Source organism: Ctenocephalides felis, unplaced genomic scaffold (assembly GCF_003426905.1).
Source record: "Ctenocephalides felis isolate EL2017-DRISC unplaced genomic scaffold, ASM342690v1 CF-g0.4_SCAFFOLD_00845, whole genome shotgun sequence".
Lineage (NCBI taxonomy): Eukaryota > Metazoa > Arthropoda > Insecta > Siphonaptera > Pulicidae > Ctenocephalides > Ctenocephalides felis.
The window spans coordinates 89,607,881-89,626,332 of record NW_020536999.1 but is presented as its reverse complement, the minus strand read 5'-3'; the positions used below and the strand labels follow the sequence as shown (position 1 = coordinate 89,626,332).

Here is an 18,452-nt window from a genome sequence, read left to right as displayed (position 1 = left end):
TTTCAGACAATCTACAACATTTTCAGGCAATTTACTACTACATTTTACACAAACTACAGCATTTTCAGACAATCTATGACATTTTCAGGCAACTACAGTTTTTTCAGACAATTTACAACAATTTCAGACAAACTACAACATTTTTAAACTTGAAGTATAACCAACAATGTTATTTATTCATCATATTCAGAAAATCTACAACATTTTCAGATAATCTATGACATTTTTAGGCAACTACAGCTTTTTCAGACAATCTACGACAATTTCAGACAAACTACAGCATTTTCTAACAATCTACGACAAATTCAGACAAACTACAGCATTTTCACACTTCATGTATAACTAACGACATTATTTATTCATCAAATACAGCAAATCTACAACATTTTCAGACAATCTTTGACATTTACAGGCAACTACAGCTTTCCCAGACAAACTACAACATTTTCAGACTTTATGTACAATTAACATTATTTATGTTGTTAGTTTTGTATATTTTTAATAGTACTTCTGCAAAACTTTCAACTTTAGCTATGGCTTACATTATATTTTTGTCGTTTACTTCATAAGTTTTAATATTTTGTACATTATTATGCTTTGTAGTTTTATCCATTAAGTAAGAGCCAAACTAGAAATCAAACCGTAAAGAAAACTTATCAAAGTTTTTTAAATAATAATTATTAAAATTAATAGAAGTTTTTTAAACACTACTTTCTTTTCCTTTTTAGTTTTAATAACAATCGCGTAGAATTTATCAAAGTCTTTTAAACACAACTTTGTCTTACTTTATAATTTTAATAAGAAGCAAGTAAGTATAATTATATATCAATTATTACCTGTATAATATTCAAAATGCTAATATAGCATTGTGATGATAACCTATCAGGGCTTGTAGAAACCATCATGTTTTTAGGCTGCAGCAATCTTCTCATAACATCCAGCACTGTAGTTTTTCTAACATTTACAGTCTAACAAAAAAAACAGAAACAATATTATCATAAACCATTTGTAACTACAAACATGTTAATATTTATTACTTACATCATTTTCTGTAGACAATGGTGTGTATCCGGTCATTAAGAAATGTAACCGTGGTGTTGGAATCAGAGGCGCAATTAGTCCAATCAGATCATTATTCATGTAGGAAGGATATCTGTAAAATAAACATAATATAATGGATAGATTTTATTTTTACTTGTACTTGCTAAAAATTTTTTGTAGATTTTAATTACTTTTAAGTTAAAAGTGAGGGATTTGAAAATCAAATTAAAGAAATAAAAATGAATTAAACAAATATATAATAATAGTAAATAGAAATATTAATAATGATAATAAATAAATAAAATAATAATGACACAAAAAATAATACAAAAATAATTAATATCTTAAAACAAAACAATTACTGTTTAATACGGAAAGTTAATACATAAAAGAATTAATAATGATAATAATAAAATAAGAGTACAAAAATAATGGACATATAAAACAGAACAAAATTTAGTTTTTTTAATTACATATAAGTTAAAAATCAAAACAATAAATAAATTAAATACCTTATAATAATAATTATAATAATAATAAATGAACTAATAAATAAAAATATAATAATGGCAATGATAATAATAAAATTTATATTTAAAATAATAAAATATATTTTATGGATAAATTGTAGCAGTCTAAATTTGCAAAATTCTAGTATATATATATTTCTTTATTTTTTAATATTTTGCCCTAATATTTATATTTTACCTTAGAGTGGTTGTAGAGACTGACATAATTGTAGAGACTAGAGTATTGATTTGAGTAAACGTAGGATTTTGTATGTGCAATCGATCAGTAGCAATCCGATTCAAAGCAGTGTTGTCCAGCACAACAAACACAATCAGCAGAAGAGTGAGACGCTTCAAAGTCAACATGGAATTGTAGGGCTGAACAACCACATCACTAAAATGGTAACCGACAAAAATATAATAGAAAGTTAAAATTAAACTTTATCATCATAATAGTAACCTCATTTCCTCCTGATTAGGGAAAACACTGTAAGTCTGCACAAGTTTTTTTGGAAATCTGTCTGATAATCTTTCAAGAATATAGGAACCCATTCCGGAACCTGTGCCACCAGCAATGGAGTGACATAGAACAAAACCCTGAAAAAATAGTGTATAAAATATAAATTAATCCTAAATATTTATAATTATCTTTTGAATACAAATAATAGCTGTAAAAATAAAAGAAGTAGATATTTTTTAAGTAAAACTTCTTTAGGCGCGACTAGGGTGTAAATCCGTACAAATGCAACGGAAGTGCGTTACGGCAGATAAAAGTCGAGTGCCAATGATTCGTCATTCGCTCTCGATGATATCATTTTTATACGGGTCGATTTTGATTAGACGTCGTATATGTGAATAGAGATCTGTCGTTGTATGTGTAACGGCATCAACGTTGTATGCGTACCGATATCAACAAGGAAAAACGGCATAGATAAATAAACATTTTAAAGTTACATCGTAGTATAAATCTTGATTTAATGAAAAATGCCTGAATCAGAAGAATATTTTAACCTGTTCCTTGAAAATAATAAAACAAATTAAACATTTGTGTCGTGGGCTAAAAATTAAAAATTATTTCTATATTATACAGATCTGTATAAGTACATCAATGTATAAGTAGTTTCTATAATTCTTTGAAGTTATTAAAATGGAAAATATTTTTAGGCAAGACAGATATTACAGCTGTTCAAAGAATGAGATTATATCGCCAGCGAAAAAGTAAAAAAAATACAAGCAGTCAATGAATGTATGTTAATCTTAATTACATGAAGTTCTTCAAACACAATTACATGATGAGTGATGTGGTAAAAACAATATTTGTTTAGGCGTTGTTTAACATAATCCACTGTGTGAACGAATATTATAGAATTTATTAATCAGCAATTACTTCATTTCTCTAATGAAGGTTCACTTCTAAATGCCAATTACAATGACAAACCGATCATGTCATATTTGAAGTATGACTTTAATTACATTATTGTTTTTAAATATTATACATATTTTTAATGCTATTATAAATATATAATTTATAATTTATCATTATATAAATGTGTATAATGGTTGACACTAATAAATGTGTGCATTATGAGTGTTACCATATTACTAATAAACATTATTCAAAATTGTTATATGATGTATTTATTTTTACTTAAATATCATCTTGTACAGTAGCAAATAAGTTTTACTTCAATCGCGTGTGAACCTTACGCGCACTCTTTTTGTTTGTTTGTTGGATTCTCATTAAAAATATTGTGTGATCTTTTAAATATCGCTATCAAATTAAATTGTTATTATATAATCTTGTTCCTAATAATCCACTAAGTATTAACCCTTCCCACTCGGATGCCGCCTTCCCATTCGGCATCATATTAATAAAATTCATATAAATTTCGAAATTCGCGAGTGGAAAGGGTTAAAATCAATATATACACTATTAAACAATTATTGTTAAAAATATTTTTTTTTATCATTTATTACCTCAAGGCTATCACTCCCATCAGCTTCTCGATCAATAATATCAAACACTTCTTCCTGCAATTTATCACCTTGTTGGTAACCAGACGCCCAATTATTACCAGCTCCGCCTCCATCTTTGGACAAAAATATATTTTCAGGATTGTACAGCTTAGCATAATCTGAATTCATTATCGAATGGATGACACGAGGCTCCAAGTCCAGCAATACTGCTCTGGGGATGTAATGGTCATCATCGGCCTGGGATAAAAGAAATATGATAAATGATAGTTTATATTTTATAATAATCAACATCAGTCTGGGGTAAAGATAATATATATATATATATATATATATATATATATATATATATATATATATATGTGTATATGTATATGTATATAAATATATGATAAATAGAGTAATTTATATTTTAGCACCAACCTGGTAAAAGTATACATCTTTTCTGTCAACTCCGTCTGTGGCAAAACTTTCCAGAACACCTGAAGGAGATATGCCGTGTTCTAAACATAATCGTTTCCAGAACTCAAAACCAACTAAAATAATGAAGTATTTATTAATAAAATGAATCTAGATAAATTAGAATAGAATAGAATAGAATAGAACTATATTAAAACTCAATAAGACCATAATTCAAATTGTATCAATATTAAGAAAAACTATGAATAAAAATTCATAGCTTAGATTTGTAATCGAAAAGCTGTAACTTTTACAAAATTTTGTAGTAATTTTGCTTATGGCATAAATAGTTATAATAAATTATATTACCAAAAGACCATAATCAAAATTGTATTAATCATAGGAAAAACCATTACCAAATAATCATAACTTAGATTTGTAATCAAGAAGTTGTAACTTTTACAGAAGTTTTGTAATAATTTTTTCTTATAATACAAATATTTCTAATAAATTATATTATAAGAGAAGACCATAATTGAAATTAACCATTAATCATAGAAAAACCATTAACAAAGTATCATGGCTTAGATTTGTAATCATTACATGATCCTTTGTTAATGTTTTTCCTATGATTAATACAGTTATTCAATTATGGTCTTCTAATAATATAATCTTATACACAAAAACGTTATTAAACGGGCTGCAAGTGTTACTAGAAACTCAAAATATCAACTTTTTTGAAATCTCAATATGAAAATGCACTTTTTGGCATATTTTTCTCAAACACAATGCTCTGAAAGATCTCATTTGTATAATTATATACTCATTGGTATTTATAAACCATTTTCTATGTTATATTATTTTTCATTTATGTTATTTAAATTTAGAACTAAAATTTGGTATCAATCAAAGGAACATTTTGCCGAATAACATTTTCCCAGTTATAATTTCCCAGAATTTATCGAAGAATAGATAGAAATATATGAAAGTCCGGTGTTAAAAAGGTCCACCATTGATGTGTCAAAAACCAGTTAAGTTAAGCATTGTTTAACAACAATATTTGAAAGTAGAGGGAAAAAGATGTATAACCAGCGATAACCTTGATTCTAATGACGTTGCTATCGGGAGATAAACGGTAATCTTTGAAAATACACAATAAAAGTATTTTATTCCGTTGGTAGTTTTTTAGCATTAGTTAAAAATGTAATTATTTAGTAAAATACCTTTAAAATTAAAATAAGACATTAAAAAGCCACCTGGCCGTTCCAAGTTATTATGCCTATAAGGTAAAAAAAAGGTCTAGATAACAAATTTTTGAAAGACAGCAAAAAAGCACATTTCTATAATGATGAAGTAGCTGGCAGATTTACTGAACGTAGTCAGATAATTGTTCGTTTGAAATGTGTTCTTTGTTGTGATATAATTGGTTTGATTTTTATCATATAATTAATATTTGCTCAAAGTCAAATTGGACGTTTGTGCCCCACCCTGCTCTACATATATACTTTTTATTAAATTTACTTTAATTCATCAAATGTTACTTAAAACTTTTCAAAAAGCAGGTCAAAGAAGAAATACTTAATTCATTTTCTATCTCTCCTCGCAGAAATTTGAAAACTTTGTATAAGCTCAGTATTATTATTTACAATTATACACAAAATCCAGAATCCAAAAAGAATCTGAAAAACTTGAAACATAATCAATAAGTGTATTGACAAAATATAGACAAGCTAATGGGGTTTATTGTTTTTATATTAACTCATTGTATAGAGCTTTCAAACAACACATCCTCATACACTTAAAGTATTAATATTTTTGATTCTCTAGAAATTGATTATAATATACCTTACTTAGCAAAACAACGCTTGCTGGGTCAGCTAGTTTATTATAAATATTTGTGCCGTGAGTGAAATTATTACAAAACATTTGTAAAAGCTACAACTTCTCGATTACAAATCTAAGCTATGATCCTTTGTTAATGTTTTTTTCTACGATTAATACAATTTTAATTATGGTCTAATAAATACAATCTAGTATAAATATTTGTGCCATAAGTAAAATTGTATTAATCTTAGGAAAAACCATTAACAAAGGACCATAGCTTAGATTTGTAATCGAGAAGTTGTAACTTTTACAAAAGTTTTGTAATACTTATGACACTTAAGAGGTTATTGTTATAAATTTCTGGGAAAAGTAAATACATTATTATAAAAGATATATCAATATGACTGGCACAAAAAATGTCAAAAACTTTATGATAAATATGTCAAATTATAATATATTTCTCTCAACGTTTCTTTCTTTATTACCATTGTTTATTAGTAAACAAATTGATTGATTTATTGTTTATTAGTAAACAAATGGTGATTTGACAGATTTTGGTTATGTTTTTCAAAAATCTTTGGACAAGCCTTAAACAACATAAAATACATAACTTTACATAGAATTCCATAAATATATCACATTATTCTCAAAACATTCAGGTATTTATCATTTATCACATTTATCATAAATCAATTAGCATCTGACATCTGATACAAAATTACACAAATGCACAAACATATATAAATATTTGAAAATTATAATTTATACTTTGGTTTCCGCACTGCCCCAACTGCAAAGTTATCATTTCACTCGGCATCTTGCTTTATTTATTTATATTTTATTAATAATTAAAGATAACTTGTGCAAAAACAACGACCGTTCATGTTGTTTTGACAGCTTGTGTTTCTTGAGCAGGTTAGCCAACCGTACAAAGATTTCTGAACATTTAAAATTCTTTTTGAATTTATGTAATTTATTTAGTAATTTAAATTAATTTAAAAATTAATTAGTTAACTAAATAATAATAAAAACAAATAAACAATCAAATTTTGATGATAATTAAATTGAAGTATAAAAAATTTGTTGGCGCAAAAATTTTGTGCAGCCAACATAAAAGGTACAGCTGAAATTGTCGTTGAAATTTAAATTTAAAATGTAGAACAAAATGTACTTTTTTTAAAAAAAAAACTAGGTTAAAATGTTATCTTTCTTAAGATAAACTACTCAATATCTGTTAATTATATCTTATTATAATATGCATTTGAACTTAGAACATACACATTGCATGTTTGAAGCACATGTCCAATTATTCCAATCTTTAATACATTTTTATAACTATATGTAAACCAAATTTAAATGCTTTTTCTAGGCCTATAATAGTTGTTAAAACTATGAGCTCTTTCTCTATTCAAAGTTCGTTAAAATCGTCAAAAACAAATCGTTTAAACATTGTTTATTTGTTTAAATGAGTTGCTTTAGAGGATTAAATACACTTTAAGACTCTAGGGTGTATAAACAAAGGTTTATTAAATATAGATTACACATTGTAAAATTAGAAATGTATCTAAGATAGAGTCCATAGATTAAAGAAGCAGAAAAAAATTGAGAAGTAGAAAAGAAGAGTCTCTTTATCTTTCTTTGGGCATCTTCGTGTCTCTATGATACTCTTTGTCCAGGATAGAGTCCATATTTAAATGAAGAGTAAGAGGGGTAAGAAATAAAAAACAAGAGTTATCTTTCTTCGGGTATCTTCTTGTCTTTATGATCTCTTTGTCTAAGATAGAGTTCATATTTGAAAGAAGAGTAAGAGGAGTAGGAAGTAGAAAACAAGAGTCTCTTAATCTTTCTTCGGGCATCTTCTTATCTCTATGATACATTTCGTCCAGGATAGAGTCCATATTTAAAAGAAGAATAAGAGAAGTAGGTGACAAAAGTTTTTTCATCTTCTTTGGCCATCTGCGTGTCTCTATGATACTCTTTGTCCAGGAATATAGAGTCCTAAATGCCCTAGTGATGATAATTACAAAGAACCCCCCAATCTTCATAAAGAGACAAATTTCTTCTTTGAAATATAATAAATAAATATTAAATATGACCAAATTACTTAAAAAAAATATTTTATTATTAATATTTCATGGCATTTAACTAGTGCCATACTCAGTTTAAAAAAATCTAATTAATCTTTTACCATTAAATATTATTATGTATAATACAACACACAATGGAAAATACATATTGCAAATGAGTCCGAATTTTAATTTGTGTTTATTTGATTAAAATCTTTGCTATTTACTCACCAGTGTCTCTACATAATGCTTTTTTATTTCTTTTCTGTAAAATTTTATATTAATTCTTGCTCTTGTTTCATGAAACAATAATATTAATTATCTAAAGTCTTATTTTATTTATATAGTTTAAATATAATAAATTTTTACTTTAGGTAGTTAATAATTGCAAATTGTTCCTACTAAATCACTATTATTTGTATTCAAAAAAATTACACAAAATACATACATTTATATTGTTCCACAATTAGTTAAAGCATTTCTATATTGTCTAAGAAGGACACATTTCATTTCCAACACTAATATATACACAGATATTAATAAAAATAATGTTTCTTTCTTATAATTAACCTCTTGTATCAATTTCCATCTTGCAGTTTCAGTGCTGTGACACACTTTGATATATATGGCATCGTATTAGCCTTCGATTGCACCCCCATTCTAAACAACGTTTGCAAAATCAGCAAACTATGTTCTTGTAAGCATATTATATAATCCTGGATCCTTTCCAAGCTGCTGGTTCTAATATCAGGATCACTAGACTTCAAACTTGTCATTAAAGATGTGAAACATATATTTGTGCAGGGTAGACTCTGTGGTGAATATTTTAGATGTCTTAACAACAATGTGTGGCTTAAGTTACGTACATTTTGGCTTGTAGAATTTATTAATGCACAAATAGGCTCTATTATCTTGATTAACAATTCAGGTTTTTTGTTTGTTATGTGATCTAGTTCTTGCAAAGCTGCTATGACTTCATCAACTTGCACTTTTGATAAAGAGTTTGCTAAAGTGTTGAATTGTATCGGGCAAGGTTCTGCTTGTACAGGTAGAATGTTCATGGTGACCATTCCCATCTCCAAACACATTTCTTCGATGTTGTTTTTATGTGCTTTGTGCTGGTGTAAAAGGCTGACACCGTTTGCAATGTTCTTTAAATTTTGTAAGTGTGGTAAAGTTATGTGTAAATCTTGTAGAGTACTGGAATGTGTTTTTATATAACCCAAAGCACGTTTTGGACAATAGTTTATATAATTTTGTAACAAATTAAAGAATCTAACAGCTAAGTTTGTTAAATCTTTGATAAAACTTATGTGTCTTCTAAACAAGTTGATGTACAATGAAATTATGATTTCTAAATCTTTTTGATGCTCTTTTCTAAACAACATTGGTGTCAACAACTCCAAAATACCTATAATGTGATTAAACAAAGCTAAATGATACCTGCTTCTAAATTGTGCAAACTCCAGATGTATCCTGCCTTGCAACGAGCTAGCAATCATCGACAGGTGTCTCAAAACTATATTTGGATGCACTGCTGATACTTTTCTTGCCAGCATATCTAAATCCTGAGACTTCCGATGCCAATCTTTAAGCAAAGGAGTTGATGATAAAGCTGTAAATATAGATTGGCACATTGTATCAATTTTACAACTCGTTACAGAATGTTTAACATCAGTATTGTTCACCACAAAGTTTAAACCAGGTTGGTACAAAACTATAACAGGCATTATCATGTACAATTGGATCAGAAATTGTGCAACAACTCTACGCCTCTCAAGTTCTATGTCTTTACGTACCAGCTGCATATACAAATACTGCACAATAACTTTGACAATATGCTGATCGTTCCTCATACAATGCAAAAGCAAAGGCAGCCTCAAATCAATTCTTTTGATCACATCATCTTTGGTGCCTGTTTTGTAGAAACACAAAGCTTCAAGCAAAGCGTAATCCAAGACTGTCAGAATTTTGTGTATTGACAATTCCAAAACATCTTCTGTAGGATTACGTTTGGAAATAACTTTGTCACGGCCTTGCCAAAGTTTTGGATTGGATATTAAAGTCATTAGGAAGTCTAAAACGGCTGAAGAGTCGTAATCTAAATAAGTTTTTGATAGTAGGAAATTCACGCAGTGTGCTAACGTAGACCAATTAGCCTGGTGCGTTAATAAAGTTAGTAAATACGGTCTGAAGCCCTTTTTATCAGCTTTGCTGCTAAACAACAAGTCCATTTGCACTTTAGAGTTGGAATTAACCATGTTAGGTTCAATTGCAGCAACCCAATCGATCAACATGCCGTTCTTTTGACTGCGTTCAATCTGCGTTTTGAAGTCACTTTGGGAATCCAAGTCACTATCATCTTCCAACAACCAGGAACAAATACAATCGACAATTTGTGAATCTTGTACATCGTTGTTGGCCTTATTTAAAACTAAATCTTTAATATAAGACTCCAAATTTTCGATAGGGGTTGTTTTTAAATTTGTTATTGTGTTGATACCACTTTTCGGCGCATCGTTTTGCAAAATGGTGTTTCTTAACAACCGGTACAACACTTCGCTGGTGTCAAACATCACGTTTGTTTTAATAATGGCTTTATGAAAAATACAAAATAGCAAGTCTTTAACAAACTCCGAGCTGTTGGATAGTAATAAATGAAACAACGATAACAACAACGGCGATTTTACAACAAACAAACTCAGCAATCTATCATCATCCAAGTCTTTTATAAATTTCAAAACCTGAAACAGAACAGAATTGGACCTTAAAGTCTTTTCCTTCTGTTCCACGGCTATTTTTCTCAAAATCCAACTGGTGTATTCTGTAGAACTATTTGGTTGTTCAAACAACATTTCGTTTAGAACAGAACGCAAAGATCTTTGTTGCATTTTTGGTTTGCAGAAGACAGGATTTTTGTGAATATAAGATGTAATGTCGATGTCTTGAAGACGTTTTAATAAAATTATGGGATACTTCTCTTCTTTGATGTTGCAGACTCGAAGGAAAACTTTGCCATCGGCTACTCCTCTCATGTGTTGGACAGCTATGCACATGCCGATGAAGGGCTTACCATTTTCCATAATCTGGAAAGGAATAATATCATAAACTAGCTGTAAGTGGAATTCTGTCTTAAGGCAATTGAGTGCCTTAAGGCAAATTGCTGGAACTTCCCGTACCAAAAATTATTATTTTTTTAAAAACGATTGACATTTTTAGAAAAAAATCACTTCGAAAAAATAAGATAATTGAGAAACTACAAATTAAATAATAATGTTTTCTTTATTTTGGGATATTTTGGAAGATCTGAACTTTTTTTCAAAGCAATCGTACTGCTTTAACTGCATAGAGACAAAATGTCAAAGCGCGTAAGCGCCGCGTCGCCGTCTAACGAATAAACATTGGTACGGAACCCATAGGAATGCAAACAAAATTCATACTTATTGTTAAAATCTCTATAAAATATCTGATAATTTGATGTGCATATGTCTAATGATCATTTTTGACCGCCAAATGGCATTTTTTTTTTTACTTTTTTCGTTAGATCTCCAAAACCGCTAGACCTGCCCTCATGAAAATTTGATCAATTCTTCATCTTGTCAATAAAAGTCAAATGTTTTTTGAATTATTAAAATCGGACACTCCGTTTTCTTAAAAACTGAGTTACCGTTTTCGGCACTTCTTGCCCCGTATCTTTGGAACGGCTGGACCTGCGTTCGCCAAAAACTAATCAGCACGTCTTCTTATCAATACGAATCGAATGCTTTTTGGATTATTCAAATCGGTTGATCCGTGTTCCCGAAATCGTCGACGAAAATTTGTATCCGCACATACATACACACACGTACATACACTCACACACACATACATCCATTTTTTCTAAGGTATGCCAAAATGTTCAGAAACCTCTGAAACGTAAAGATATATAAAAATTTTCATTTTCGATTTTTTTGTGATTACTATAACTTGCCCTGCGGGAAGTTAAAAATAAATATAAAGTCTAGTTGTAAGTGGCATTTTGCCTTAAGGCGAGTTGCATAAACTTCCAAACATAATCATAATCAACTTAATCAATAAGAATTGAGATTCATCTATTTAGGTAAAATGGAAAATTGGGAACTCAAACTTGGCTTTCCTGCTAATTACAAAGAAACGGCTCGGCAGATAGTCGCGCAAAGCTGATAAACGTCCGTCCTTATCGAGTTACATCAAATTTTTGAAATCGGTCTAGCCGTTTTTGAGAAATATCCCGGCCGATCTTCTACGAATACTTATTAGCATGAGTCTCAACTGATATTTTCTATCTAAATTTTCAAAATTGGTTAAGAATTTTCACGAGAAATGTTGCATTTATCTGCTAATTTTAAAGGAACGTCTTTGCTGATCATTGCGCCAAACAAATCAACATGAGTCCTGATCAAATTTTATGAAATCGGTGCAGGCTGCGTACAAAAGATCAAATTTTATCAATTTCGGAATTACTATGGAAACATGGACAAAATATAAAAATAAACATCAAATTTTCTGATGAAAAACAGTTAATAAAAAAAATGAGTCTTTAATACAAAAAAATTCCTCTCCTACCTGTCCAGCACAAGCTGCCTGTTCACTAGCAGCCCAATTGTCAAGCACCTTCAAACATTTGCCCATGGACTGCAACGAGTAACCAAATGATTGCATAAACATCAACAGTTGAACTGGTCTGATAGATCTAAGACTTGCATCAACTAATCTCTGGACAGGTGATTGAACCATCCTCAAAAGTATCCAATCGGGATAAAGAGAATTCTCTTTTATTTCATTGGTTGTTGCATCATAGGTAAAACCTGGACGATGTTTAACAGATATAAGAAAATGATATTAATATATTGTATGTGATTTATCTCCTACCTCTGGGTACTAGTTTAAGGTCTGCAGGAAACCAAGCATCGAGCAGCATCTCATTAAGACTCCTATCACCTCCACCGTACGTCAGCAGCAAAATCATGGCATGAACAACATTCAAAACCATAAAACATTCCTCACCTGTACTCCATTTAATCAAATACACGTCCTGAGCATCCTGAGGAAACACATTAGTCTCATCTCCTCGTGGGATTTTTACCCTGTTCAAATAGCTACAGTACAAAGTGAGCAGAGAAGTTTTTGCTTCTTCATTTAGTTCTCTGTTGGTCATAATGGAATTCATTAAGATTACTCTTTCAACTACCAGCTGGGCCAAGTCAAGAACCAGCTCCGACATTTCTTCTTCAGAGCAAGTTGTGGTGTGTTGGGCTAAGAAACGAAGATAATGGACAATGTTTTCAGGGATCATGTCGATTTGACAGGCTGCTCTGAGTGCCGTTATTACCTGAAAGAAGATTACACAATGATAATAGCTGATACATATGAGTTATGTTTTATTTATTACCTGCGTCCGGATATGTTCAAAATGAGGCACCATTGGTAGTTGCTTAATCAGCCATCCACTCCCTCTTGCCTCATCTGTGCTAACACAACTCAAAAGCATCTTAAGTCCTTTAACCGATTGCATCCTGGATGACTTTTGAGGAGAAGCAAGTCTTCTCAAGAAATAATCCAACACCTCACAAGCAGTTTGCGGCGAACACTCCGGATTGGTTACCAGTTCTTGTAAGTGATGAAGTAATTGAATATGTTTATCCTGGTTTCCTCCTGCAGGACTCAACAAGAACTCACACAAGCACTGGACTGGTAATAAAGAAACACTTTCCGAGTTTTCAACTAACTCTGCAAGCCAGGGCATGCTTTGAGAGTTTCCTTGGCGTTGGATGATGTCCATTAGAAAATCAGGTTCTCTGGACCGACAGAATAAGTGACCAAGGTTATGTGTTTTGTTCAAAAGTGCTAAGTTTTCCAGAACGTTTGATGTTGGTTTTCTTGGAGGACCTGTAGGGTCATAACGCATCAATTGATTTACCAAAAGACTCGTTTCTTCTGTTATTTTCATTTGGGTAGTAGCAGCAGCTAAATGAGTTTCTAGTTCTATTATTTCCTGTTTTTCTAAGCGCTCAATCTCGCGTTCCTCAGGAAAGTTTTGGCCGCACAAAGATGTTGGTGGAGGATACACGAATTGGTTCGTGATACACATTTCCATTAAAGTCCTTAAAATAGGATATTGTTCCCAACAAACGACTCCTATAGACATTGGATTGTGAGCTGCTAAAATTAAAACAATACCCCAAGCTTTCCAATAAGGCACCGTCACAGCTAATGTGGGAGGTGAATAGCCGTAAGGCAAAGTTATGTTGTCTGGGTAATGATATTGTGTCAGTCTAAACAAGTTGTCAATTATTTCAACTTTATCAAAGTGCATTAAAGGTAAATAATCTTGCGTCAAGTCCCCTGAACGTTTAACCATCTGTTCACAGATTTCCAAAGCATCCATTGGAGGCATTGGACAAGATTTCTGTTGCCCAATCTTACACAACCTCAACAAAGTGTTCTGGTGTACACGAACTTCCCCAACCAACTTAAAAAACAAACCGCGTTCAGACTCCGGAGGCCAAGTATCAATTTTAACATAAGGCTCGTAATTATTTTCTAAAAACAACAATTTTCGTATGTGCCCTAAATATTCTGGTGTAGGCGGTTTATACAAACCAGGAACTACTTTCTCCATCCAACGTATTGCCTCAAATTGGATCCTTGACACTTGCAATTGATACGATTGCAAAACATTCAAGTCTTTTTTATCTCCACGAGAGCATGAACTGGAAGCTTCTTTTACTTGTGGTGAGATTCCTAGAAGCATGCAGAGACAGAATAAGTCTGAGATGGATGAGAGTACACGGTCACGAGCATCAAAGTTTTCCACATTGGTGTTGAAAGCTCTGTCTTTGGAAACAAGAGTGAAACAAAATAGGTATAAGTTAACGTCGTATCTTAAAGCGCGGACGAGTTCTCGCAGGAATAATCTCAAAGCACGCAAACAGTCGTCACGATTTAATAAGTATTCTTTGTAGATTTCTGCTAAAGCAACAGGAGCTTTGTCCGGTTGTTCTTGGAACATCAAAACAACCATAGAGATGTTGTTCGGGTTTCTAGCGTTCGAGAACTCGTTGAATATTGTATGCTTCATTAACAAATTCATAATTTCAACGTTTTCTTTAACAATAGCTTTTAAACAACTTAGATAACTGTTGCACAACGGTTTTGTTTTAAGTCTAATCTTGACATACTGTATGACAACTTCTATATCTTTCTGTGTCTTTGTTCCAAAATTATAGCATAAATAAGCCAGCAACTCCTGAGCTGGCTTCATCAATTTAGCATTGTGCAACCAAACTTCCAACCTGGACACTGCTAATAATCTAATCTCCACCAAACCACAAGCAGCTGACATCAACTTCAATGTGTTCTTGGTAACAAAATCAGTTGGAGACGTTCTTTTATTTATAGAATCTTTGAGCATCTCAACCATGTATGTCTCGATACCATCACAATTCGCGTATCTCTTCATAATCCTTGCCTCGATGTCCTGACTTTGTTTTAAAGGCATCGGTGAGTTCTCGCTTGATTCGTCGTCGGACATTGTTAAAGGTGAGCTTACGCCTGATACAACTAAACCACTTTTAGCAACCTCTGTTGATTCATTTTGCAACAAATGTTGAGCTGGTATGATTGTATTAAAGGCAGTAAGCACATTTCCGACAAACAATTTGCAATCGTCGTGATCCACCCAAGCTCGTTCATTTAAAGCATCTTCCACGTAACACTTAACAAAATTAATAGGCCAGTCTTTTTTGTCTTGGTATGCCCGAGCTAATAAGTTAGCAGCTAAAACTGGCACTTGCAAGTTTGTCCTGGTTTTGATATTGGTATTTGATTCACGTTTCAACAAACTGCACAAGGCTGATGTAATCGTGCTATTCAGGAATATTTTAGGTCTCAATTTACCTAAATAGCACAACCCGAAGTACAAAACCGAATCAAACTTCCACCTGGGACTTTTCATTAATTTTAAAGCCCCACAAATGGTATTGACAACAGTCTCAGTTTGATTATCATCATGAGCTTGTAGAACTAAAATAACTAATTCAGGAGCTTCAAATTCAGCCGTATGAGCCTCCCAGGGTTCTACAACAGGCGCAGTGACAGTCGAAGCGCTTTGAGGGTAAAGGTCTAGTTAGAGCAGTTACTAATTTTGGTTTTTTGGAAGGCACCGCACTAGCGCTCGACGTTGGGGCTTCACGTTTGCTAGCAATTAGGGAAGAGACTTTACTAGAGCTTGAGGAGTCCCATTGGGGTTTGGAAATAGGCATTGAGGTATTGCGTTTGTCTGAAATATCTTTGGAAGAGCTTGACGACTGCTTGGAACCCAAGGCAAACAAATCTCCTGCATGGTGGGATAATTTAGATTTACCCGAACGTTGGGAAGGGTTTAATTTACGATCCATTTTTAACAACTGTTTTTATCTGAATTACTTTTATCGATTTAATATTTAATGTGCCGCAAGTTCGCTGTATCATAAATTTCTTTTGAATTTTGATGCTTTTCTATATAATCAAGAGGTAACATCAAATCTTCATCACGATACTCAACATCACATAAGTACAAACCATGAGGTGGCATTGATCTTACACTGGTACACCAGGAATATGGTGAGGGAACTTGAAGCATCGTAATGACATCTTGTTCAGTTATTCTGTGCTGTGCGACTGCTAATAAGACTCCTACCATGCGCCTCACCTAAAGGGAGAAAAATAAACAACATATAAACTAATTGCCTTAAGTTGCTTTTGTTTCCCAATATGTATAATTATAATCATATTTAGGCAATATTCAACTGTTAATTAAAAAATATTTTTTTCTGTAATTGGCGTATTTCAAACGTACTTATACTATTTGTTAAAAATATTTTGTTTAACACATTTGATGTTCTTAAAATACAGTTAATTTTTATTATTAAGTGTGGACGTCAACTATAATCAGTAGCTACCTACAAAGCACCAAAGAATGTACATATGCTTCAGCATAGATTCTAATTGGAATCCCTTAAGCACACAGCGAAATTCGAAGGCCTATAATATTTTAGTATGTTATTTTAGATTACGAAATCTATTTTTATACAAAGTTACACCAAAATCATTAAAAAATCCAACATTTAATTACGAAGAAACGGCCCTGCCGATCTTTAGCAGAAACGCGATTCCCAACCAATGTCTTTTGAACAGTTTTAAAATTGTTTCAAAATTGTGCACTAAAGCGTGGACAACATTTTTACACTGTTTTGCTAATTATAAAGAAACGGCTCCGCAGATCGGCGCGCAAAACTAATCGATGCTAGTTCTTGTCGAGATACATCAAATGGCTATTACATTTTTAAAATCGGTCCAGTCGGTTTTTGAAAAAAAAACGTCGATAAGTCAAAAATCGGCTCACATACACACACATACTTTTCCAATTTTGGTCTCATTTGATTTAAAAAATAAACTAGTTGTGCATGGCATCGTGCCTTAAGGCAAATTGCTGGAACTTCCCGTAACAAAAACTAAAACTTTAAAAATCCTGAGCTTGTAGAACAAAAATAACTAATTCAGGAACTTTTAAAAAATCTTAAAATGTTCTTTAAAACATTGAAAAAATAAAATTTTTGCAAACTTTGAAATTTTTGAAAAAAAAAAGACTTTTTTGAACAATTTGAATTTTTTTTTATAATTTGAATTTTTTTGAAAATTTTGAACTTTTTTAATGATCATTTCTGACCGCGAAATGGCATTGTTTTTTACTTTTTTTACTAGATCTCCGAAAACCCTAGAACTGCCTTGTTGTTCATTCCGTCAATACAAGTAAAATGTTTTTTGAATCATTCAAATCAGACGCTCCGTTCTCTTATAAACTCGATTTCTATGGCTGGACCTGCCTTTGCCAAAAACTAATCAGCACATCTCCCTATCAATAGAAATCAAATAATTTTTTAATCATTCAAATAGGTTGGTCCGTGCGCCCGAAAACGTGGACGAAAAATTGTATCCATACATACATTTTTTATAAGGTATGCCAAAATGTTCAGAAACCTCTGAAACGTGAAGATATGCAAAAAATTTCAATTTCGTTAATAAAAGTTAATAAAAGCACCAAATCGAAATTTTTTGCGAAAACAAACTTCTCCACAGTAAGTTAAAAAAAAATTATATAAAATAAGTAATATATCTATCTATTGCTAAATCTATTTTATCTATTTCTATTACCTGTCGATATAAAAACGACTTTCCCTTAAACTTTATATCCCAGTAGTCAAAATAATTGGAAGCGTTATTGAAAGGCAAACTGGTGCTAGTTGATTTCTCTATCGAGACTTCATGTATGTATCTCAATGTGTGGACTGGAGGAGATCCTTTTGACAATTTTGTCATGAAAGTTCTAAAATCATGATAGCCTTCAAATAATTTGGCTGCTTTGCGGAAGGCTTCTACATCAAACTTGGGATTCCTAAAGAGTAAAGGATAATTAATAATTAGTATATATTAATATGTTGTATCATTCTATTTTTTATTCTATTTATTATACTGTTGTATTATTCTATTTATTACTTACGGAATAAATATACATCTATTCTGTTCTTCGATGGGTGTTTCAACAAACTATTGCAAAATAGTAGGTCGATAGTTATTTAAT

At 31.4% G+C, this 18,452-nt stretch overlaps 3 protein-coding genes across 3 annotated transcripts in view; all 3 read right to left on the bottom strand.

The window, feature by feature from the left end:
- LOC113362940 (tubulin gamma-1 chain-like) overlaps positions 1–6,647 on the bottom strand; it is a 9,268-nt gene extending 2,621 nt beyond the window's left edge. The window contains exons 1-7 of the mRNA XM_026605434.1: positions 6,516–6,647; positions 3,948–4,060; positions 3,528–3,764; positions 2,011–2,147; positions 1,750–1,944; positions 1,042–1,153; positions 837–968 (exon numbers count right to left, since the gene is read on the bottom strand). Coding sequence (XP_026461219.1) covers positions 837–968; positions 1,042–1,153; positions 1,750–1,944; positions 2,011–2,147; positions 3,528–3,764; positions 3,948–4,060; positions 6,516–6,564 — 975 coding nt within the window. The 5' untranslated portion in view covers positions 6,565–6,647. The remainder of the gene's footprint in view (positions 1–836; positions 969–1,041; positions 1,154–1,749; positions 1,945–2,010; positions 2,148–3,527; positions 3,765–3,947; positions 4,061–6,515) is intronic.
- Positions 6,648–8,388: 1,741 nt separating this feature from the next.
- On the bottom strand, positions 8,389–16,230 carry LOC113362939 (integrator complex subunit 1-like). Its single transcript, XM_026605433.1, has 5 exons — positions 16,056–16,230; positions 13,224–15,955; positions 12,704–13,163; positions 12,398–12,639; positions 8,389–10,899 (listed from the first exon to the last, which is right to left on the bottom strand). The coding sequence occupies exons 1-5, from the start codon at positions 16,228–16,230 to the stop codon at positions 8,392–8,394; spliced, it is 6,117 nt and encodes a 2,038-aa protein (XP_026461218.1). The 3' UTR covers positions 8,389–8,391.
- Positions 16,112–18,452, bottom strand: part of LOC113362938 (tRNA pseudouridine synthase-like 1) — a 5,937-nt gene continuing 3,596 nt past the window's right edge. The window contains exons 2-4 of the mRNA XM_026605432.1: positions 18,372–18,418; positions 18,026–18,266; positions 16,112–16,523 (exon numbers count right to left, since the gene is read on the bottom strand). Of these exons, the coding sequence (XP_026461217.1) occupies positions 16,269–16,523; positions 18,026–18,266; positions 18,372–18,418 (543 nt within the window). The 3' untranslated portion in view covers positions 16,112–16,268. The remainder of the gene's footprint in view (positions 16,524–18,025; positions 18,267–18,371; positions 18,419–18,452) is intronic.

What these genes read in the sequence shown, in the direction of transcription:
- LOC113362939 (XM_026605433.1), bottom strand. Translation starts at nt 16,230, where the DNA reads ATGGATCGTAAATTAAACCCTTCCCAACGTTCGGGTAAATCTAAATTA. An exon ending in TTGAACATATCCGGACGCAG is followed by an intron (nt 13,164 to 13,223) that starts GTAATAAATAAA and finishes ATCTTCTTTCAG; the next exon opens with GTAATAACGGCACTCAGAGC. An exon ending in CCTTAAACTAGTACCCAGAG is followed by an intron (nt 12,640 to 12,703) that starts GTAGGAGATAAA and finishes AACATCGTCCAG; the next exon opens with GTTTTACCTATGATGCAACA.